Genomic DNA, 25,950 nt, shown 5'->3' on the forward strand with positions numbered 1-25,950 from the left:
CCTACGTAAAGTCGAGGGGATTCCTCGGCTTCGTGAGCCATAACCCCGCAAAAAATTCACCTTTCATCGTGTCAGCGTTAGAAGCTCATCTTTTTGCTCTTTCTTATCTTTAATAAAACTAAAAACATATTCACACTGACTGAATACTTAAAAAGTTGTCATGTTCGTTTTTATATATGCATAAAAATGAAATTGTAAGCAAGAGTGTAAGTGCAAGTTCAAGTGCAAGTTGAGCAAGGAAAGATTAAATAAGAGAATTAGGTAAATCGACAGTTTCGAAGAGATTCGAGATTAACGTTTCATCGTTTCATTAAAGCCGATCAGAATACCCGTCAGAGTGATCAATTTATTACATTGCCTGAATATTACATTCTAACGAATTGTTTAGGAAACCAAAGAAACGTAACGTGAATTTAACAGGTCACGTTTTACTTGCAGCTAGAAATAAAACGGAATATATCGGGCTTCGGTAGTCTCTACTTTTCTGACGATTAATAAAATGTCTGCTTACCTAATTAGATTTTTAATGTATTAACAGGTATAATTCACGATACCTTTCCCATTTTTCAGACTTTGAAAAAACTCACTGCCAGTAAGAGAAATTTCATTAATGTTATTATGTATAAAATTTCACCACACCATTTCCTTTTGTCAATTTAGAAACAATTAAGTATTTTATTATTATTCTGCACTAAATGAATACTAAAAAAAGTAACTGCAGCAGTTACTGCAATCACGATTCTTCGAGGTTTTATTATTTAGAAATTTCTAAACATAGCAGTTTTCAGTTAAAGGCGATATGTTAGGAGAAATTATGCGGACAAGGCATGAACGTTTCAACGATTTCGCGACTCCTAAATTGCCTGAAGCGTGGTTCTCGCGCATCGACAGGACATTGAAGCATCGACATCGACGAGAACGTTGCTCTGCCGTATTTTTCATCGATGTCTCGATAATCGACAGCCTTTGTCTTCCTTAACGCGTACAAGCGCCATCACGAATGGGTTACTGGCCGGTCGTATGCATGCAGCGAAACCGCAATCTCGGTTACGACAGAGGGTTGCGGTTTGGCTCGATTAGGTTTCAAGGCCACTGCGGTGTCACATCGAAATCGTTTGCGTGCCGTCTCGAAAAATTTATATACTTTAACGTAATTCGCGATAATTGTCGCTTAATCGGATGAAAAATGAACGTGGCTTAAATACGAACAGTGAGTTCATACTTTTGACATTTTGCACCAAGAACGAGTAATCTGCACGAGATAGAGCTTATACAAGAGAAAAAATATAATATAATGGAGGGTTAATTGTATCGGTGAATATATCTGATTGAAAAGTACAGGTCTTAAATACGACGTGAATTGCGTTTTAAAATAGTATACTTGGAAGTGAGCTGGCTGATTTACATGAGAAAATGGTGTGACTGTGTCGATTTATCAAGTTAAAGTCTGAACAATGGTCTCGCGTGGAACAACGTGTTTCAAGGTGACTTGTTATATCCTCGAGTAAAGACGAAGGAACACAAGCAGAACGTAAATCTCGATTTTGTTTCTCTCTCGCTTAAAACGCTTATTAAAGTTTCATGGTAGCGCGAAAAACACAGGCGAAAATTCCTCGACGATCACCGCATCGCTGCACTTTGTCAAAAGAAAAATTTTCTCCATCGCGTTAATACGGAACTTTTTCGCTGGGCACGACGCACGGAAACTTTGTTCCAAAGGAATCCATTGGTGCCCCACAAGCATCCTGGCGCCTCAAAATATTACGCACGTCGCGGAAAAATATTTTAGAATATTCACCATGTTTCACCTGGCCCCGACAAAAACAAATATTTTACCGGCGACGTAATCTCGTGTACAAACAACGAATTCCATTTTATTTTTCGCTTCCACGAAGCGAGCGTCACGCGTGGTCGAACGTTTCTCGGTCCACGAATCGATAAACAACCGTTTTTAGTGGCTCTGTGACCCGGTGAATCGAGAATTCTGAAAAACGAACGCGACAAGTCCACCGTTTGCTCACCTTGATGCGAGATCTCGCGAAGAACAGAGAACGAAAAGAAGCAAAAAGAAAGAAAGGAAAGAGAGGAGAACTCGAAGGACATATAGAACGTGGAGAGATAGGTTCGGGATCGAGATTCACGAATCCACGTTCCATTCTCACGAGCAACGCTCCCGTATCTGATAGCAATCACAGAAATGCTTTCCATGCATCGTGCAGAGTGCTGTATTTCCGTCCACCGAACGTTCTACCATCTGGATATCCCTTTGTGCGTGCATGCGTACGTGGTCGATTACATACGAGTCCTCGGTGTGTGACTGTATGCAGTTGTGCGTGCTGCAGCCGGAACCTAGATCATCAGTGATCGCCAAAGGACTGCAAGTACGAATTAAACGAGAATTTCAAAGGTATGGACACTGATAGGAAAGGTGGATCGATTACACTTTCAATAGATACTGTATCAATGATAGATTTCCTGATTATTAGTTTACCAATGTAATCGTAGGAATATCGTAGAAATAGTATGAAAATTTCTAATCTGATAACTTGGACCGCCGATATATTTATATATTTTCACAAATTTTCATAAATGCGTTAAAAATCGCAGTCTACTAACCGTGTCAGTAAGAACAGAAGAGTGCCTTATCCTTGATTCATTAGCACCCTAATCGTTATCCTAAAGTGAAAAAAAGAAAAAAAAATAGCAAATTACAGATTTTCTATTTTTATGATCGTTAAAGACACGTAACTACTCTAAACTACTCTAGTGTTAACTTTTATCGAGGTAAGTACACGATTAGACATACATATCCGTTTCCGTCAAAACATTTTCATTATAATCATCCACGTGTACTATATTTCGACACACAAATACACACGTACATTGTGCGACGATAGTTGTAGCGTTAAAGCAGCGAGGTCGATTCAAAAGTTCAATTCTCGAGTGAACTGTCACATCATGCCAAACACTCTGTTATATTAATAGCTTAGAGCTTAATGAGAAGCATCCTGCAGACACAGGAGAGAGATTAAAGCAGTGTTAATTTCATGGTCGATTCGAGAAGGATGATCTGACGTCACTGGTCCACGGGCTAGCGGCCGAGCAAAACCGGGTCAAATTTAGTGGAGTCGCGAGTTATTACAATATGGTCTAAAACGAGATTCAAGTTATTTATCGAACTCTCACACGTCGAAACGTGTTGTTGCTTAAAGGTTGAAGTTTCCAGATTAATTTCACCGGTTTAAAATTGAGTCCGTTGGAGAATTATTCTTAACCTTCATTTACTTTATCCTTCAACGCTGTCTCATCCACGCGTTCTTTTATTAATTAAAAACGAAAGGAAAGAACGCGTATCGATCGAAGAAAATTAGCTATGCATCCACGACGTATAAACGTGTATTAAAGCATCCGTGTGATGCAACGTGTACCGGGCAGAACGTGAAAGGTCATTTGACGTCAATATCTAACGAACAACGCGATGGAAAATCAGGTCAGTTTCCATGAAACCAAGGGCAGCCGCCGGCCGGTCAATAATAAAGTTGCATTTGCCCCTAATGCGTGTATCCTTCGATCGATGTCCTCGTGCTTTAATTAGTTACTCATTCAGCTGATTGACGTTTTCCCTGCATGAATACAAAATTCTAACCTATTAGTCTCCTCGATACTTTAAATCACATTTCGTACGAAACTGGCAAGTGTCTCGATACGTATGGCCAGAAGCGTATAAACACATCCGTATGAAATTTATCTAAGATTTCTTTCCCTATCGGGCAATGTTAAAATTGCTTCTGCTAGGAATCTAGATAAAATTGAAAAACTTGGAAGGATGTAACGAGTGAAATGAAAAAGCTACAAAGTTAGGAGGATTAAGTGCCGGTGATGCAGTTTCCTCGGAAGGATAGGAGCGCGTGTTTTTAATATCTTCGGTTTGATTTATCACGGAGGTCGGTGTTATTTAACGGAACGAGGAAAGGAATTACCTTCGAAGTAACTGCATGGGATAATAAAAAGTACACGCGCAATTACGTACAATTGCAGTTTCCTTATCGCCGATCTGAATCCAGATCGCATCGACCTTTCACGTTTCGGTTGTTAGGTATCGAGAAATTTCCCATGTGTTGTAGCAATATCCGAAAACGACACTTATTGTCGACGATTGAGGATCGGGACGTGCAGACTCTCTGCTCGCTATTAAAGCTGCTGGATTGGAAAAGGAATGAAGCTGCAAGAGAGGCTGATCCTGCAATCGACGCAATAAAGCCAGTTCGATTAAGAAAGCTTAAGACTCGCAATTCCGTCGGTACGGAATTATTACACATTTTTCAGAATTTTCCAGTCTATGAAAATAGTCTTTTCATTTGGTCGAATGCGTCTACGATTTTCCTTTTCTAAATATTTTATCCATGCGTCAAAGATATGCACGATATATATTGTTTTATGTGCGATATATACAAATTTCATTATACCGCGTAATAGCTACCCTTTGTGCTCGTTTAAAAATACGCGTAAAAAGGTTCCGCATGTATTTGACAGATCAACCGTACTGTTTCAAGTTTTTCGACATTGTTGATTTAATTGGTTAAAATTTAATATGTTTTAAAAATAGCAAGCTATTTATGGTTGATAGTTTTTCTACATCTCCGTGTCTCTTCTTTTATGTATATATCGCTCTTTCTATTGGTATTTAATAATATAGAAAATATGTCTCTTTTCACATTTGCAACGAACCAACTGAAGGAATATATTTCGTTATACCTTCGTTTAAAGTCGGTTTATGAAATTTTTGCAATTTTGCATCGCTTAACCGAAAACGTACTACATACGTAGATACGCGTTATAATTCAACGGTTGCGAACAAACAGCTGTTTTAAAAGGTTCACAATAACTAGTCGGTGGCAACGAGAAGAGAAAGGTATCTCTATCACAGTGCAAACAAGAAACGGAATGAAGATGCATCTGGTGAGCATTGCCAAGTTTACACTGCGAAACGGTCGCGTTAATTCCAAGGACAGATCCCTCGGATAACAAGAATCGTCGATGCAACGGTACAACCAACCACCAGTTCTTCCAGACGCCCGGGGATTTCGACGATTTTAATCCTGAGAGCCCGGATTCAGCTTGATCCACCAATTCCCACCAGCAGCGTGCTACTGCAAACAGAATCAATCCAGTTCTCCACCACATTGTAACTGTGCCGCAATTCTCTTTGCTTCGACCTGATTTCGCTTCCCCATTCTTCCTTAATAATTTACTTTTAACTTACAAAAGATTTTCCCATTATTTCCAGTAGTTATATTTATCCAAGTAAAACTACAAGTTTCGCGGGTTTTACAATCTCAAAGAATTTTAAAACATCAGCAATATTAATGAAATATTAATGAAGTTTCAGAATGAAGTTCTGAAAAAGTAACGTGGAGCTTCCATGTCTGATGCGTTTATCAGTGGGTAATAGTCTTTAAGAAAATCTGACAAAAATCATATTACATCTTCAAACGCTCTACATTAGGATCGTCATAAGGCTTTCGACAGTTCGTTTAACGCATTCAACGAGGCACATAAAAACAAAAGGTGTCTTAACGATGGAAATCAATTTTTCTATGGTAACGTGTATCCATCTATCCACGCGTCATCCGTAAGAAACTATGAAATCCTGATGACGCGTACGTTCGTGTCTTCCGCATCGAATGTGTTGAATAAATCATACAATAAATAGTGAAAAATAGAACATATCAAGTTTTGTGTTATGTTCGAACTAGCCTGTACACGAAAAATATTTATACGATATAGGCACACCTATATAGTATTCTTTTATCAATGATCAATCAATGATCGATGAAAACAGACATTTATGGAATTCTTTTAACGTTTTGATCGATGGATCACACGTTTTACCGTATATATTCTGCGCAACAAGTTCAACTTCGCGTTAGGTGACGGTTTAATTGTCATTGGTTTCATCCAATCTGATCTAACTCAAATGTTTCTTCCTTGATCATTGACGTCACTGATTTAGTACGTTTCGTATCCAATCTGTTGCTGTTTCTATTAAACATTTATTGATCTAAAAATTTGATATCTCTCATTTTAACAATCTTTTATCCCGTATTTCGATATCGATATCTCCGATAGAAAGACTCTGATTCTCTTTAAAAAAAAAAAAAAAAAAAAAAAGATACTCGTGTGGAACGAGTACACGCTTCTTCTCACATCTAACTTTCATGGAAACGATCGCAAACGAGTTCGATTTCAATCGATTCGAAGTCGCTTCTTGGGATTTATTTGTTGCGAGATCAAATGAATTTCCATTTGGCTCATCCTTTCATTTAGATACTGCATTGGAAGTTATTTGTTTCTGCGTATCTATCGCCCCTCATTTAGAAGAGAATTCTTTCTTCCTCTAATCATGGAAGGTTATAATTTCCCTACGCTATTTCAAAACGATTTCGATCTCCTGATTATTTCTTTTTTTTTTCTCTCTCTCACCATGCTGAGCATAGAAAACGTATATAGATATATTATGTGCATTGCGAAATTTCGTTACCACCGTAATAAGACACGGATATATAACTATGTCGGTAAAAGATGAAATCTATCCGAAAATGTATGTAGAAATTACAGCACATTTATCGCAAATATACACCTAGTTAAGTAATGAGTATGCAGCATGAATACCAGTCTTAAACATACGTATATATGTAGAATTTTGATATTTCTTATAAATATATTATATCTTCATTTTCAGACTCTTTTGAATCGATATAATAATGGTTCATCGATATGATAATGATTGTCGTTTCTTACTACAATGTTACTGAAACTTCAAAGCGTTTTTTATACACGCATAATGTTATACACACAAAAAGTTTCTATAAATGCTCCTTTTAAAATTTAACTATAAATTCCGACTACGATAAAGGACGGAAGGAAAAATAGTATGGAAAAAGGCAGTCGGAACATCGTACTGTGTTCCATAATCGAGATTGGAGTCGCGTATTCACCGAGAAAAACATCGTAAAAGGTCGGTCAACGTGCTCGTGTAGTCCTATCCAGCGAAGAAGAGGGATGGTCGTGTAAACTACTCGGAGGCGAGTCACTGAGAAATTCCGTAGAATGAAAATTTCCGAGGACAGACACGTTTTCATCCTTTTGAGCCGATGGCAGCCCTCCGGGTCCATTTGACTGCATTGACGATTCGTTCGGTGTAGTTTATCGGGCCGAGTTCTCTCTACCCCTTTCTCTTTCTCTCTTTCCCTCTCCATCTTGCTTGAAGAAACTTTCAACGAGTAATCCGTTACGAAAGTTATCGGGTGTAACGTGCACGGAATTTCCGTAAATACGGATAATCGAGAAACGTGCCGACCTCTTCTGTTTCTCTTTCTTCTCTATATTTCTCTCTCTCTCTCTCTCTCTCTCTCTTCCTTGCACTGCACCTTAATGGTCCCACTTCGCCAACTATCGATCCACGCTACAAAATATCGCGCTAAAATCGAGGTTGCACGAAGAAGAATTTCGCAGCGATCTTTTTTTGGCTAGCTCGATTTTGGATTTTTTGAACAAAGTACAATAAAAATTGGTAAATCATCTTCAAATTTTCATTATTCTTGAAATATAAAGGATCCTTCAAGTAGGAGTCGGAGTATTCTTTAATATTAAAAGTGTCTAATCCTTAGAAATGTCGAGCTATAGATTTCTTATTTTTAACAAATTTGATATTCGCTTCTGTCGATAGAGACATTGTTTTCCATTAAACTGCTTTAATTATAATCTTCTACGTATAGAATGTTTATGATGATATATTATACGTCAATAACTTTATTGTGAAATTTGCAATTTAAATATTCTCTGGAGCTACTTTGTCGTCTATGTATACGAAAAGATATCAGAAACGATAAGAATTACTCAAAGCAATCGTCACATTCGATACTTTGAAATTCTTTGATCAAGATTTTCCCCTCCCCGATACGTCCATTTCAAAATCTTCATTCTCGTCCTAATGAAACGAAGCTGGAAATTGCCGCGAAGAAAAGAGTGCTCAGAGGGAAAGAATGTTTCTACAAATTCTCCAAATGATCCAGCGTAAGTAACAGGATTGCTTATAGCCAGTTGTTCCGGACACGTTTTAGAAACGTTATTTTCGCAAGCGTTTTCGAGGCAGCTGTATCTCGGGTGGCCCTCGATCGCCCGTTTCTTCTTTTCGCTGTGAGCGTCGTGAAAAAGAGCGGCATTCTGTTATCGTAGAAGCGAACAACAACCACGAGCATGTGTTTTTCTTTATATCGTCGATGTAGGGACGTCACTTGGTCGCCGGATGGGGAAAATGGCCTTCCAAGACAGGTTTCCATCTTCTCGAGAGATACGAGGTCCGATTCTTGGAAGACATCGATGACCACAGCGACCAAAACAACGAAGACATGGCCACTATCCTCGACTTCCTCCTTTATTTCTGCAGCACCTCGATGAACGTCGCTATTCGTGTGCTATTTCGCCAAAACGCACACTCTCTGCGCGACTTTGACATCGTCGAAGGTGCATCATATTCTTTTCTCTTCGTCTCCTAACCTCGCCATCAACCTCGTAATCGTGCTCGTCTACGAAGACGATGTTTTTCGTAGCATGGTTCTCTTCTTCCATTGCGTTCCTTTGCTTTGAAGCTGCACGGGTAATTTACATCGCGATTGTGTTTCTCTTTTGGCGCGATACTTTCAAACGAATTCCTGATAGCGAAGCAAAAATGAATCCTGTCCCCGCGGAGCACGCCTTTTTAATTATAATTCCATTGTTGCACGCGATATCTTTGACGTCAAGGTTTCACGATCGCGTATTGCGTTCACAAGGAGAATACACGATACAGTGGCAAGTTTAGAAGAAGGTTTAATTATTTTAACTGCTTACGCTAAAGAGTAATGAAAGAGCACGGGTTATCAATTCAAAATAATCCTCAATAAGTTAAATTAAATCTCGAATTATTTCGTTCTGCTTTCATATAACCATAAAAATTTGATACTACGAAAATGAAGTGTAGATTCTAATTAAAAAAAAAAAAAGTTTCCTTGAAAAATAAGAGTATATATATATAGTCACATGTTAGGAACCACTTCTAAACAGTAAAATAAGACACACATACCATTCACAAAATTTTCAATACAATTTGAACATTTAAAACAATGAACCATCAACACGCGTACCATTATACATTACCTTTACGATACAAGAAACATTTATGAAATAAATTAAAATCTTACACACTCCGCAAAATCTGCACCAAAAAAAACAGCGTATCCTTAAACATTAAACGTGAGCCACCTTTTCGTCGATCCTCTTAGCCTTTCCTTATCCTTTCGACGATTTCTACCGTACCCGAGGAAACTCTCCCGGTCTCCTTCCTTTCAATTTTTAATCCAGCCTCAAAATTATTCAAGCATGAATGTTTTCGGGCACAATATACGTACGTGCATATGTATTCTGTATAACCAAGGCCAGAAACAGAATGCATGATATATGGCGGACAGATACACGGCCGTTGGTCGCCTGAACGAGTATAGTGTAGCAAAGACTACATGGTAACCCTGCAATAGCGAGACTGAGGATGGATAGCGGGCAGTTGCTCAGGGCGAAACATAGAAGAGGAAGAAACTATGCGAAACGGTGAAACCGGGTTTGGAACCGCGAAAGCCGCACTACAGAGTTGAGACGCTCCTTAACAAGGAATCTCAACTACTCATTACGCGAGAACGTTTCTACATCCATCGTTTCCTCAAAACGCCGCCAGGCATTTGCCAGACGTTTTAGCCGATTACGGTGGCTGCGCCGGAAACAATGGCTAATACATTCCCGGCGACGTCGCCGTCGGTTGTCTTGTACAAAAAAAGCCTCGACTCTCGAGTGTTTATCCTCTAATCTTGTGACTCCCGCTAATAAAGTTCATACGGAGAGTGTAAGTACCGAAAGTGTAAGCGGTAGAGTATATTATGATACGTGGAAAAAATCCGTTCAATCCTTACTGGCTATAAATAAATAAATAGTTGCATATAAATAATCACTTTTTTACCTCTCATCTAATATCGAATATAATACTGACAAGGATTATGTTTGTAAGACAATCGCAAGGCAAGAGGTTAATCCATTAAGGAACGATATTTTGTTTACAGTTTCCTTATAGTCTATTCACGTTGTAAAATTTATTTATTACATTCATTCATTACAATAGATTGTCAAATAAATTTATAATAATTTCTCGCTACTGTTAAGTCTCCCACCTCCTATTCTGCATGTTTATGAACCTTGAAGAACCTAAAATATTCACAACATTATGATAAATTATTTCTCTTTTTAACATTCTAATGTCTAATATACTCATTATAGCGCGATAAGATAGTATTGAGGGTTATTCGGAAAGGCAAAAATGTCACACTACCAGCAAACAAGATTATGCGCCGTTTACCGCGCTATAGCTGAAAGAAAACTGTGCGGAAGTGGTTTTCTAGTTTGGATTAAAGCTGATGATTTCAAACTTGAAGGTCAAGAACGAATTAAAAAACGTTCAGAACTAGCGAATCGGAAGAGCGTCGTGTTTCATCAGGCGCGGGGCCTCGTGCATCTTTGACCACTCGACAAAAGCTGCTGGAGCTTGGTTGGGATATGTTACCTCACTCACCGTATTCACCAGACATTGCACCCTCAGATTTTCACCTATTTATGCCATTACATAATTCCCTTAACGGCAAGAACTTTAACTGTTTGGCCGACATAAAAAATTATATTTAAAAGTTTTCGCCGAAAAACCTAAGAGGCTTTGAAAGGCTGGAATATTCGAGTTGTGTAAAGGATGAAGTAGGGTCTTGGAACAAAACGATACAAATATAATTCAATAAATGTATATCGAAATTTTAATGTGCTACATTTGAATTTTCCTTAAAAATCGGAACGAACTTTCCGAGCAACCCAATATATAAGATACATTTACGCAACTTTTACGAATCATTTCACCGATTTGTCCTTAATAAAATAAATGAAGGACGTGACAGGATTAACAGAAAAGGACTGATTTTAAGATCAAGATAAATTAATTGTATGTAAATTTGATCAATGTTAACGTGCAAGAGAAATCAATATTTTGATTTTGAATCGCGTCCCGCGAGTCTGAAACTCTATCTCGTCAAGACCTGCTTGTATTTAATAATTATCACGACGACGATGATAATAGTATGTTAACACGGGTTAACAGCGAAGGAATCCCATTGTCATAATTGTGATATAATCCCGAGAGGATTAAGAATTTAAAGCGTCGCGAGGGATTGAGGGATGAAATGGTGTTAGTGTGTCTGCGTAAACGCAGGAAAAATGATCGACTGGAAGGAAAAGACTGTGTCATCCTCTTTTCACCTAGTGAAAATTACTTTCACTGACGCGACTAAATAACAATGCCCCCCGAGGTCGGAAATTCTTTGAAATAACAGATGAAAGATAACGCGTACAGTATTCATGGATAACGTTCGTGTACTAAATTTAATTCGCGAGTAGTATACTCGGCCGTCTGTTTCACAGATAAAGAGATCTCCTTTGTAATACAAAAACGATTTCCGTTTGTTTCCTGTGAATGCAAAACTGCCTGGAAATAAAATTCGTCCGGCAAAGTACGTATAATATAACCGTGACAGTATCCTAAAGACTGTTGAGATAAGCAGGCAAATTACCTTTCCTGTATAGTAAACACGATAGAGATATAATCAGAAGAATATTAAAATAAATGGAGAATATAAAGAATTAGATAAAACGTTTTTTGCACAGAATGTCACAATATATGATGGGATATATTTATAGGATCATCTAGGATTTTAGGCATCAAAACGATGAAAAAAGTTCTTGTACAGAAGTGCTTATTTTTCAAATCAGAAACAATTTTACTTTATTTATTTATGTAGTAACGTATGGATTCTTAGAGTAAGGACAAGTAATGATGGTAAATTTAAAGTTTAGTGTAGTTTAATAAGTGATATTCAATAACAAAAGGAATATAAATAGAGTTTATTCTAGTTCAATAAGCGATATTCAATAAGAAAAGGACCGACTATAATATCGTCGCACGTCGATTCACACTCTGTGTCCGCTCAACTCACACTCTGCTTCTCAACTGACTCTCTGACCGTTGTAGCATTTTTTTGTCTTTTGCTAGGCCCACCGCACACGTGTTCCGCGGACGCTCGTAGCCAGGGTCGCGTAGGCCTTTTCGGCGAAACTATTTATTTGAAGGACCGATAACGCATTGATGGAGCCGACAGCGCCTCGGCTCTCGCGACTTTGTCTATAGTTAACTCGATGTTTCTTAGGCCCTTCTCTCCGATACTACATATATATAAATTATCTTTCTCTATAGGAAACAAAATATCAATATGATCAGAAGAATGTCGAAATAAATAAAGAATATAGGCAGTTAGATAAAACATTCCTCATATAATAATTTCGCTAATAACTCTTTAATCCATGAATAGATTTTACTACGCAGGTGTGCTGGAAAAGCAATTATCTTGCATTTTGTTTTCAATTATTTGCACAAAAAATTGCCTGTTTACGCTTCATACCGCGATCATCGAACGTACGCTGCATAATTTAGTATCAGCAATCTTTTTTCTCAACGTTGCATCGAACTTTTTATCGGTAGATGGTAGTCGGCCAGTAACAGGTGTCCCGTAAGTAGTGTTTTGCATTCCGGATACGGAAAATGATGGATCGTCGAATAATTCGACGATGTTCCGCGAGGAAGCTGTAGGCAGAAACGAGACGCGACGCGGATGGGTGAAAGTGAGGTGGCGAGAGACAAATGTAAAGGGTGAAATAAAACGAGCGGGATTTCCGCGCAAAACTAAACTAGCAAAAGATACAGAAGCCAGTGGTGCGCCTGTACGACACAGATTCCGGTGTATACGAAGAAAAAATACTTCCCACCCCATGACAACCCATGTACTGATGATAACGTTCCAATGACATTTTCCATTCATGCTATTCAACAATCGGATATCATTGTTCGTTGAATAAATTCCAAGTCGACCCATAAATGACATCATTGGGAAAGCTTATTTCACAAAATTCGCCGTGTTTAATTAAACTTGTTAATATAATATAATGATAGGAGGATTTAATAGAGATTATTAAGGTTTTGTCTCTTTCCCTTTTTCATCGAAACAGAGGATTGGATCGGATGCGGATTAAATGGTTGGTAACTGGATGAAGTGATTAAATAAAATAAAAAACAAATGACATGGATATCTCGCTCGTAAAATATTCAACTCCACCAGGAAAGAATTGTGCTAGTCTTTCAATCTGTCGTTCTAATGATTTCTCACGCTTATTGAACTTTTCGTAAATGTCTTAATATTTATTAGCGACGGTGGAGTTTTCAACTATCGCATCGTCTGTACTCGTTTCGTCTTGACCATAGACGATAAAAGGAATTAAAAGGATAAGAGGACCAAACGATATGGAACGTAATTTTCGTACTTGCTAGATGAATGATCAATTAATCGAATGTAATCTCTCTGACACTGTCAGGAATCGAATTTTAATAGCCAGAAATCTGTTATCTTTTTTAAATTCCAGATTTAGAAATTTTTAAAAACAAAATTATAACTAAGCTGGAGGCACAGTTTGTAATTTATTCGGTATATTGAAAGAAAGGAGCAACTACGTAATCACGACAGAAATAACTGGAAGCTGTTCTAACTAAATTACAGTTGGCGTGGTGCGTTAATTAATTACCATTGGCACCGTTGTTAATCAGCTTCGTTAGAACACGGAAAGTAATACGGAACTTTGATGTCCCCGTTGTTCGAAATCGACCGGTGCTCCGTCAACAGCAAAACATAGTGCCAGCACACGAGTCGCCAGCAGGCCAATGCTCCACGTTCTGCACTTCACTGCCCATATGGTGCATTTTTGTCGAATCTAATAAGCGATTGAAACCGAATTTAATATCATTTTTCCTCGAAAACGATCGTCTCGTCCATGAATCGTCCCATCCAACGAAAATTAATAACTGTTTCCTCCTGTCAGGTGAAAATATTTGGGCACTTACCATAGAAAATTTTTATGTCTATATTATATATGTTATATAAAATATCTTGGAATTTCATTAGCACTAACGAGATACGACTGTTATAACTATGTTAGTAAAATGTAAAACCAATCTGAAAGTGTATACAGGAATTGCGAAATATTTATTGCGAATATATATCTAGCAAAAAATACAACGTGAGCGCCTATCTTGAAAATATAATAAAAATGATCTCGCTGGATATTTAAGCTGATTAATATCTATAATGAACAGTCTGTGTATGATTGTTCAAAAGTTACGGGAACAACGCGTAATATTCGTTATTATATATTCTTATATTCGTTATTTTATTCCAAATTGATATTTGAATCACAAAACCTAGTGTTAACTTTGTTTGTAGTTTGTAATTCGAGATGCATGAAATGCAACTTGGTTCCGTATTTACATCGAATCTGAAACTCCTCATTGCGTTAGGGTCTATCGATGAATAACTTGATTACGTCTTGGGAATATATCCGATAGTTTATAATAGTGTACCATGTTATCAATGTTACCATGTTTCTTTTAAGGTGTGGATATAGAAGACAATTTCTTTGATCTACTATCCGCAATTAGCGTGGGAAGCACGCTAAAACATACATAAGAGAAAAAAATGATTTTGATGAATAAAATGACTTCAAAAATGACAAATTATTTTATTGATCAAACTTGATAGCTCTGGTAGCTCTTGGTAGCTTTGTGTTTACACATATGCATCTATATCGATTCACGCAATTAATAAAATAATATCAAGTTGTTTAAGTCATTATTATAGCCTTGTTTATTGTATCAGATAAGATTTATTTATTTTTTGCGTCGTAGACCAATACGATAAAATATTCTGTTGTAAAGAGAGCCAATGGCACTCGATAGTTTTTCGAAAAGGCAGTCAACCAACAAACGATTAATTATTGACCACCCGGATTCTTCTCTAGTTGAATGGCTAGCAAAATGGAGACAGCGAATAGAACGGTAACAGTAATAAACCCTTTGCTTTGGTCAATTTACATCGCGGCTCGTTCGCTTGTCGTAGATCGAGGTGAACTCGACACGCCGGCAAAAACGTGTATACAATCGGAACGCCCTCGAGTCATAGCCGATCTGATTACCAGGCCGTTAATTACGACGATAATTAGCGATCGGTGCCGTGAAATTTGTTGACTTACTCATCGTTGAATCAGAATGATCGAGCATCGCAAAACGCGAACGAAACACCTATTGCTTTTAATCTTGTTTTCCGCTACAAATACCTGCCTTCTCGTTTACGATCGCACGTTTTTATAAATTAATTTTTCATCCGACTGCCGCACACCGGTCCATCTTGCTCTCTTTCTGCTATTATTAATTTCTTTGAAAGAGAAGAAATGATAACGCGGTTAATTGAACGTAAAACGATTAAATGGTGCAGAACAAAATAACGTTTACAATGGGAGGAAAATCAATGAGAAACTGGCTGGCAGCGTTATAAAAGCGTATATGATCAACGATTAAATAATTTCAAATGGAATGTTGGTAATTCGCGAGTTACATGAGAAACGCAGTTCCAACCGTTTTGTCGAGAATATTCGATCGTTGAGTTGACTTAAAGAGGACATCAGCGTGCCTTGATTGCGTTGCAAAGTGGACATCGTGAAACACCGATAACCGTCCGACCTAATTGGTTAATGACGTGCTCCGTCGAAATCTGCGCCTTTGCTTTCAGTCGTGTGAAAATTCTGAACGATTTCTAGGCCGGCTGACACGCTTCGTTTAACGGCTTTACGAACAACCAAAGTAGGATAACACTGTTACCAAAACTGTAAAACACTGGATGGCACATTGTAGCTAAATAATTCGCGAATTATTTAATTCCGACGCGAATTTAACAGCAATGCTTCCTTGGCAAAGTAATTTACGTCTAAACCAAGCAATTGCGCGATAGCGCCATTGTTTATCTTCTTCTTTCGGACAATTAAATATTTTTAATGATATTACATTAAATAGTTTGAACAATTATTTTAATTTCATGAAATTATAGAATCTAAGTGAAAGAAATAGCGACGAAAATGTGTGCTCTAAAAACCTAATATCCTACACCACTTCTTTTATAATATCATGCATATCATGATCCACGAAACATTAAAATCCTTAAAAATCATATTAACGGCTCTATCCACGTGAACAGAATGTGGGATTTGAAAAGAAACTCTGGCCCTTTGATTGCAGCCCTGCGAGAACCCGAACGATTTCCGGGCGGAGCAATGTGCCGTGTTTGACGACGTGCCATATAGTGGACAACTGCTGAAATGGTATCCACATTACGACCCAAGCAGACCGTGTGCTTTGATCTGCCGTGGCGAACAATCGCTGGAGAACGCTGGGAGCCGGCTAAGACAGGAGATGTCCGTCGAAAAGACTCTGCCGCGTGATGCCACCGACGCCTTGCAGTTCGATAGCGAAGAAACAATCGTGGTCCAGCTGGCGGACAAGGTAGAGGATGGCACCAAGTGCTACGCTGACAGCATGGATGTTTGCATCAGTGGTGAATGCATGGTGAGTCGGAAATCCTTTTTTATATTTCATTTGAAGATTACAGGAGTAAAATGATAAGTCACATTTTCCATGTCACATTTTACAGAGGAAGAATATGCTGTTAATTAATTTTATATTGCCGACCTCTCTTTTTTATTTCATGTCGCTGTTACATGTTAAATATACATAGGTATATGTATATGTTCGCCATTTTCCTAGAGATTTGAAAAATATCGTGTTATTGGTTTGTTGTGAAAATTCATAGATTTATCGGTTATTTCTAGAAGATTTTCATCTTCGAATACGCCTTTTTCCAAATTTTGTAAATACGTTAAGGTATCTTTTCTGGCTGTGAGGTAACATTGAAATTAGACGATCAACAAACATGGATTTATGATCGGTTTCTCGTGTATTGCTTATTTGTAATGTGTACACGTACTTTATCTTGCCAGAAACGATAATTATTACAGTATTACAGTGTGAGTGACAGCTATATAAGTAATTGTCTATAAAATATCTTAAATTAATATTCGTAATGTAGTTCGAACCAAACGTTGTCGAATAAAGTTAATGGAATATTTGTTTCTTTTAAGTCATAATTAGATTTGTTTCAAAGAAATATGTTGTCCGGTACAGCTTGTTAATTTCACTCTGCAAAACAGAGAGAGCAAAACAGAGTTTCGTTTAGTTAGAATCCAATTTGATAAGTGAGTCGTGGTTCATTCGATTCGAAGGAAGTTGGCGCCAGCGTAACCGGAAACGTTTATCTCCCGGGAGAGAGCAATTTTTGCGCCGTGTCAGTATCCCTTCCGGTGCGCCATATTTTGTACTTTGCACGGAAGTTTGCGAGTTCAGCCTGCCAAACCGCACTCCATCCAATCTTGTGTTTTACGCACGCCCGAGTGCGATTTCTGGCTCGCGTTTAATCGAGCATAGTGCAACGCGGCATGAAAGTGTAGCGGTAGAAATTCAATTACACGAATTAATTGAAAAATATCTGGAAGAAGGGTTGAGGAACGGCGGAAACGGCTACGTAAAAAAGAAGCAAGAAAACAATCAGCATTTTGACGCCAACTTGGGAAATTCTCGAAATTAATTGGTTTACTCGGTTTGTCAAAATAAGTCTATGTAAATAACTCGGAATAATCTTGCGATGAATATTTAAGAAGAAAGTTGCCGGGTGAGTTGGACTGCTTGTAGAAATGCCTGTGGTTAAATTGCAGTATATAAATTATTCTCAGAATTAGTTTAGAAATAATCTTGCACGATAAAAGTATGCACTTTGTACTGTGTAATTTGTAGCATCGGCCGCCAATAAATATCAATCGCGCAGCATCATTATTAATTTAAACAAGATGAAGATCGTAATTTATAATTTATTAAAATAACATTATAAATTTCCATTATGCCGCTTTTTCTTTTTTTTTTTTTTTTCTTAATTTTACATGAAACAGAACAATTAAATAGCTTATAATTTAGAAAATTGGTATGTAGAACTTTACTTGTTTTCTTGTTAAGCCTGTTACTTTGTTACTGTTGCGCAAGGTAATTTATTAGCATTAGTAATTTCTGACTGATAAAGTTTAGCTAACGATATCAGTGGAAATGTGCAAGAGGGTGGTGTCTAAGATCATTGAGATTCGTCCGAAGGGTGCGGTGAACGCAAACCATCCGAATGACGTGCACACCAGAAATTTCTGTTATCGATCGTTTTATTCTCTGTCAATATTTGACGCAATTCGTTCGGACCAAACGAAACTTCGTTTTGTTACTAAATGAATGCGCGTTACAATCTTTAAATTAATTAACAATAATGGACAACGCCGGCACGCTTATTACATTTTATTAAATTTATCGCAAACAAATTATCCTCCCGTGTCGTGTAATTTCGTAACAGATGAACTACGCTGAAAATAATCACGGACTCGTCCGGATACGTTTATATTGCGTCAATAACGTGGTTGACTTTTTAAGCATTACATTCGTTCGATGAAAATACCTCTGTATACGCGTTTTGGGAATTAAACAATCGGTAACGAGGGTTTGTTTATCATATTTCGTTACAATAATCTCACGATACCAATGACGTTCTCGCTTCGAATATTATTTAGGCTATGCGGAACATTAGCGAATGCTATATCAATATTTAACATAAATACGATGCATTTGTATACATATTGAAACAGCTTATTTACTCATGGATACTCAGTGTAGCCAATAAATAATGCTATTCCCATTGTTAATTAAAGATTCCTCCGGCATTGATAATTAGTGTATATAGAGTAACATAAAAATAGTTTCACCTCTTAAAACTCTGTCTGCATGCTGGCTTATTCTATGTTTAATCCTATATAAATTAAATTAACCGATAAGGAAATAATGGTAGGCCCGATATATATTCTCTATATGTGACTCAATTAATAATATATTAATGATATATACGTATATAATAACAATGTTTGATTTAACAAACAGCGTATTGTGTATACAATTTATTAATGGAAATCAGTTGATTTTATCATTGGTCAGTCCTCTCAAAATACGTGAATAGAGACGTAAATAGAGATCAGTGATATAGGCCTATCACTGGTCAGGCATATAAAGTCGCGGTCTACAATATGCATCGTCCGATTCGACGAATAACCAATTCAATTTCCAAGGGAATTTCAGCGCGATAATTTCCAAAATACCGCAACGAATCGTGACATTGATAGCTCTTATAAATAAAATACCGATCTTTTTCTCGGAAGCGGCGAGAACACAGGGAAAAAAGCGTTTTTACTGGCCGTTTAATGTTGCATACGCTCGCAGCGAAACTCGATAAAATTTTGAAGGTTTCATTTGCAAGTTTTATCATGCCATTAATATGCGTTTAAAATACTCGTGTGCATGCACGTGAATGCGCGGACAAACAATACTTATTACGTTCAAAGCTGACTTCGTTTATACGCGAGATACCGATGTCTTTGAAATTCGTACAGAGAGATTTTAGATTTCGTTCCACGAAACCGTACATTTTCTGAAGCACTTTGGAAACGCGATACAACAAAGAGAACGAAAGATCGAGGTACATTTATCAAAAAAACGAACGATCCAAATTCCGGTTGTAATACTATGTAAAGCAAAAAACACACACGCCATTTTTCAAGTATTTCCATATTTAAATAGATATTTGCATTTTTTAACGAGCTCCACATTTTCACGAAAGAAAGTAGAAAAATAGTCGCTTTTATTCGACCAAACAGCCATTATCTGTACGTTCAACCGCGTCTCGTCTTTTCTTTCAAAATGATTTCCACTTCCTAATTTATATTCGCAGCCTAGAAATTTCAGAAGCGAGCCGACTAACGCATAATTAATTAAAAGCAGAGATCAGACTTTTAAATATGCGATCGTAGTCCCGGCCCTTGGCTCGAGATTACGCTGAAAACGTCGGTTAAGAATTAAGTCGCAATTGCTGCATCCCTTGTCGAAACTTGGCAAGGAAGAAGAAAGTTCCGGCGGAAACTCGTGACCGGAGAAATTTACTTAGGTAGAGCATACAGTGTGCCCTTTATTCGCCTAAACCTCCATCCCTCTCCCTCCCTCTCTTCTCTGCTGTATTTTCCTCCGTACTGGGCTCGCCCGAAACATGTTTATAACTTTTGGTTTTAAATCCATGTGATTGTACACGACCACGTTTTTCCTCGGCGGACGGAAACGCGAGCTAACGAGGCGTCGTTGTCTGCCCGTCTTCGACCAATATTTACCATGGGTGCGTCGAGATGCCCGCACTTCTCGTCCATTAAGTTAATTCGATCTTACTTTACACCGTTGACGACTTTGTGTACCGAGAGGCAAGCCACGTCGACAGAGGGCTACTTTCGTCGATTAACCCCTTAAGTAGTCGCTGCCTGTCTTAAGTCTGAGAACGCTAACACCAGGTGACGTACACTAATATTGATGTTGTTTATCGTTTCATCTAGCAAATTAAACACCATCGACCTGCTTCGTCTAAAGACATCGCCGTGTTACGAAATTCTTTCTTGAAGAACTTTCATTGATCAAAAAGTCGAAAATTTTGAATAAGAATTTCTTAAACGTAACGTGTTCGACAAAAGGGAGATTAAATGTGGCTTCAAGCCGCTGAAACATCTTTTATCGATCTCTACATTTTCTGATAGCATTCGATGAGTAGTATCATTCTCTGTTCTAACGTTTCATATGGAAAGATTCCTAACTTCAAAACTGATATATTTTTAACTGTTTGCGAATCTAGGCTGCGTTGGCATTGACATTGTGTTTCGTTCCGATTTCGTTCAAATTTTTTAAAGCTTAATCCAACAAAACTACATCAACGTAGATATATTATTATGATTATGGTACATATACATATATGTTAGGTTTGTATTATTACATACAGCCATCGAATTTAACCTATTAGGTATGAACCAATAAGCACTGAAATACTGAATGTGGCTCATACATATGTGGCAGACATAATTAAGTGTATTCACCACGTATATACCAAAAGTAGAACATTGCTACTGTTTTGATTCAGTTAGATTAAGATGCCCATATATGACAAGTATATCATCAAATATCATATGAAGAAATTAAAGATGAGGAAATTGAAATAATAAAAGCTAGTGACGTTATATTGGAATTGTCTTTAACGTTAGTTGTTTTCTATAATATCATAACCGTGTAGTATTAAGATATATTTCCAATATTGATAAAAGTGGGGGATATGATATAGAATAGACATGGTATGGAATAGACATATATGATGAACCATTACGCACCAAAACCAGTAAAATGTGCATGTATTTAAGACGTGCAAATAAAGATGCACGAACACGAGTACGATAATGTAGCGGACGATTTGCGTTACAAGTTATCCAAGCGTAGACGTGGAGAAACACGCGAGACGAAACAATTGGAGGAATTTCCGTGGATAGAAGACAAACTCTAATGAGTCGTGATAGCACAAAAGCGTCGCGCACTTATCGAGCGTGTCCAACGCGAGAGAAGGGAACTGTCCGCCACTTTAATAATGCAAAACCAGTTTGCGTTTACAGAAGCTCGGTTAGTGCTTAATTACGTGGACCCGTCTGCTGATTAGATATTGTCCTTCCAACTTCGTCGCCACTGTCGTCGCCATGAAATCCCGTTAATTATTTCTTGACACCCTCTTAGACTTACTCTCGAATCGTCTCTACTTGCCTAGTTTCTTCATCTACTCTCCGATAGTTTTTATCTAATTAGTGTTTGTAGGGTTTCCCTCGATCAAATAGTAAAATAAAATTCGATAATCTTATAAAAAGGAAGAATATCTATCGAAAGTAAAGTCTCTTTTGGTTAAATTTTGTTTTAAGACAATAGAAAGATTATTCGAGCGCAGTACAAAGCTCTTCATACCCGTTCTGTTTTGTTCAAGGTACACGGAGAAAGGTACACGGAGAAATTAGCGATATATAAGCGGTTCAGTGGTTCCGCGATAAATTCCATCGTTTCAATGAAACCGGCTAGAATAAGGCGGACAAAGTGATCGAGTCTGTCTGCAGCCGGAAAATCCCATTCTCCGGGAAACTATGTTAAAAGGTAGAAACGAGTGTAGAGAAAAGAAGGTCTGGGATGGGGTTGGATGGGATAGTGGAGCGACGAGGGTGGAAACTCGCGGCGGGGAAAAGGGTGTATTGAGCGTAATGGGCTAACTCCGGTGGATGGTGTACCGACTGCCGAATGGAACCTTGAAAGCCGGTTTGAATAATTGAACGCCAGTCAAATTTACGTAACGAAATAGCCGAGAGACGGAAAGTCGCGGAAATCGCCGATTTACCTTTCGACCAGGATCTTGTTATCTAACGATAGGGTAAAAGAAGAATTGTGAGCGATTTTATTTTGTTTTATAAGAGTAATAGATAAATATTAAAAAATCTATATTCTCTTTTGCAAAGTACCTCTAGATATTTGCTTATTTTTGACAATATGTTTGTTCAATTATAGAATGACGATTTTATTCTTTACAATCATCATAACCACGTACGACGGTATATTATGATTCGATTAAACTTTTTGATTTTTAAACATCGATATGCAGTAATAAACCTCGCGGTTATAACTTTATTCTTCATCTTCAAATCGATCAATTCTTCAATAATAACTCAAATTAATAGACACCTTCTAAACCAATGTTTCTTTTAGTAGATATTTTAGTAGATATTTTAGATTTACAGATTTACAGTATGATAGTTCCATAAGTAGTAAATATTGCCTCTAATTGTTAATTTATCATTAATTTATATCCTTTGCTAAATTTCACATCCTTTTACCACAATTCGACCAAAATGTCCGATTACGTTTATGAATGTTAGTAACGTATATTAAAGTCTATAACGATACCGGAAGATAATCGCCTCTCCTTTCTTTACTAACGTTTATCAAACGAATTCCATCAAAAGAAGCACCATTACAGTTAATTTATTCGCGAGTTCGTCCATGGAACGCAAAGAATCCACTAGTGCTTCGAAACGAGTACTCATATTCTCGCAGCTCATAAACGGCCATTGGCGAGATATTTACCGGATTTAAAGGTATTATTTGCACGGATCGAGCAAGGATAGTCAGCACTACGAGAAAAAAAGAAAGGGGGAGATGAAGATCGGCGCCGTTAAGTTCCACGATATTTCATTTCGCACACCCGACGCGACTGGCTAGCCGTTTCTCTTGGCTTGTTTACCTAGAGAAATAACCGGTTGCTTCGATGGTCCTATCCTTCAATTACGGGGCTCCGCTGCAGGTTTCCACTTCTCGAGCAAAGTAAACCTAATCCTGAGCGCCCGTATTGTGTGTCTCTTCCGTTCTGTTTGCGCGCGCGCGCGCGCCCGTGTACTGTGGACACAGTGGCGTGCTCACGGGCGCACAAGTATATGTGAATATGGCACGTGTGCGCATGTGACCTGTCCCTTTCACATTTGTCGCTGACAGGGTCTAAAAATCGTCGTACATCGTTTGAAATTCAGCAACTAAAAGAGAATCTCTATGAATCTTTTAAACGCTCAAAATGGCTTTCGAAATAAGAGTTATTTTCAATTTACTAACTTTGTTTTTATCTAGCTTTTCTCTTCTTCGAGCCACTTGAAAATCATATTAACACCTTCTTAAATGCTAATAAAGTATTAACGAATGTGCAACAAATTAGCAAGTAGCGCGAGTAAGAAGCCATAATTGGCGATACACATTTTTAGCACGCGTAACAGTAATAAACAGTTGCACGAAATTTTTCTTCCTCCCAGATATGTTGCGTCCAATGTGAAAGTGGCATTCGTTGAAATCTTTTCATTAAAATGATAACAAGTATGCGATACTTGCTTCCATTTGAAGCTTCCGTTAGAAAAATAGAAAATTACAAGTCTTGGTATTGTGGCATGCGTTCGCTCGATTAAAAAACCGCTCTTTGAATAACGAGTCCCGAGATCCTATTTCGTAAGCGGGGTTAACAGCCAAGCCGTCAGAATGGGAAAAATAAAGGGAACAAAAATAGAGGGGAAAAACGAGGAACGTTGTTTCGACGTGTTGCTAAAATCGCGTATCCCAGATTTAAACTCTATTCGAACTCCCAGCGGTGTACTCGAGGCTGACCTCCTATACAAGTATATAATGGATGCACATGTGCATCGGTGCATCGATGCATAGAGCGAAGAAAGGTCGCGGAACGAATCCGACCTCGTGTAAAATTAAATCTCAATTCGTCCTAGCGGTATCGCGAACGCGGTCTATTCGATTTCTCCAGACTGTTCCATGTTTTTTCTTCTTTCACTTTTTTTAAACACAAGTTGTAATGCTATTCAGTGGCTCCGTTAAATCGTAGTTCGCGCGAGCGAATAAATTCCACTGACTTTAAGTTCTCCCCTTTACTCTTTTATTCGTTTCTTTCCTTATTTCTCTCCTTTAAATTTTGTTTTCTCTCCTTGTTTCACTTTGCTCTCTTCTACCTTTTATCTCTTTTTCCCCGTCGAGAAACATGATTCACCAAAGTTACTTTCTACGCGAATTCCGCGAACGGAACGGCGCCTTCCAACTGTCGAAGAATTCCCGCTGAAGTGGAAATGCTGTTTCTAAATGCTGGCGAACGGCGAACGTGTTCCCGATGAAAAGACGCGAGCAACGTTGCACGAGCTCTCACTTAAGCAAGACAGCGGATTGACAGAATTTTTTGAAAAATTCTACCGCATCGCTGTTGCGATTGAATATTAGCCAATATTAGACAATCATTAAGAAGAAATACACAAACACATGGAGAAAGCATGAAGGTTAGAATAACACAGAAAACGATCCACTGCACATATCCGCAGTAGTAATACATGGGTATCCGTGTGTTACTATTTAAAATTCGATCGATACCAACAAGAAGACAAATCAAATAGTCGAAGAAAATGTTTTGATAATTATCGTATACATACATATATTCAAATCGATATGGCTTGACAAAATCTTTGATCTCTGGTCGTCAAAATCGTCTCACCGTGGCAGTCGATCGTTCTTAGGATCTCGTTAGGCTCGTGCCTCTCCTTTTTACGCACTATTCCATTTACATATATCCTTCCTCGTCTCGACTCTCTTTCACCTGACATCTTTGCCACCAGTTTGGTTCGCTCTTCTCGCCCGGATAAGGGATGAATAATGTACTTGCCGACCTCGGAGCAAACCTCCATGCCGCCTGAATGACAAATCAGTTTGCCGTCCGAGCCAGGTCACGAATCGATGTCAGCTTCTTCTCTCGTTCGTATCTTCTTTTTTTCTTTCTTCTTCTTCTTCTTCTTCTTTCTCTTCCTTTTTCCTTCTTCTCCTCCTCCTTCTTCCTCCTCTTCCTTCTTCCTTCTTCTCCTTCTCCTTCTTCTTCTTCTTCTTCCTCTTCCTTCTTCCTTCTTCCTTCTTCCTCCTTCCTTCTTCCTTCTTCCCTCTTCCTTCTTCCCTCTTCCTGAAAGGTGCTACTGCATTTGTACTGGACGCTCGAACTGTTCGAACTGTGCAACCACATTCAGATTATGCAGAGTGACACCCACCGCTCTTCTTTTCGTTTCATTGATTAATCTTTTACGGTTTAGCGCTCGATGCTCGAGTTCCATGACACCTTCTATCGTTCCGTTCCGCCTTTTATTTACGTTTGACAGCATAAGAGAGCTCGTTGAGCGACGTATACGTGTCTTGTTTTCTTTTTGAAGGGGAAAGGAAGAATTTTGGATCAAAACGCGTTATGGATCACCGAGTCGAAATTTGTTTCGCGTTACAACCAACCTGGTATCAGGAGACTGAGTTAAAGTTCTAGTTTATTGCAAATCGAAGTTGCTCCCAGGGGTGCGTGACATAGC

General features: G+C 38.1%; 1 protein-coding gene across 1 annotated transcript in view; it reads left to right on the top strand.

The window, feature by feature from the left end:
- Positions 1-25,950, top strand: part of LOC126869672 (protein madd-4) — a 251,061-nt gene that overhangs the window by 192,859 nt on the left and 32,252 nt on the right. Inside the window, exon 6 of the mRNA XM_050626515.1 lies at positions 16,292-16,618. Coding sequence (XP_050482472.1) covers positions 16,292-16,618 — 327 coding nt within the window. The remainder of the gene's footprint in view (positions 1-16,291; positions 16,619-25,950) is intronic.

This window comes from Bombus huntii, chromosome 9 (assembly GCF_024542735.1).
Source record: "Bombus huntii isolate Logan2020A chromosome 9, iyBomHunt1.1, whole genome shotgun sequence".
Taxonomy (NCBI): Eukaryota; Metazoa; Arthropoda; class Insecta; order Hymenoptera; family Apidae; genus Bombus; species Bombus huntii.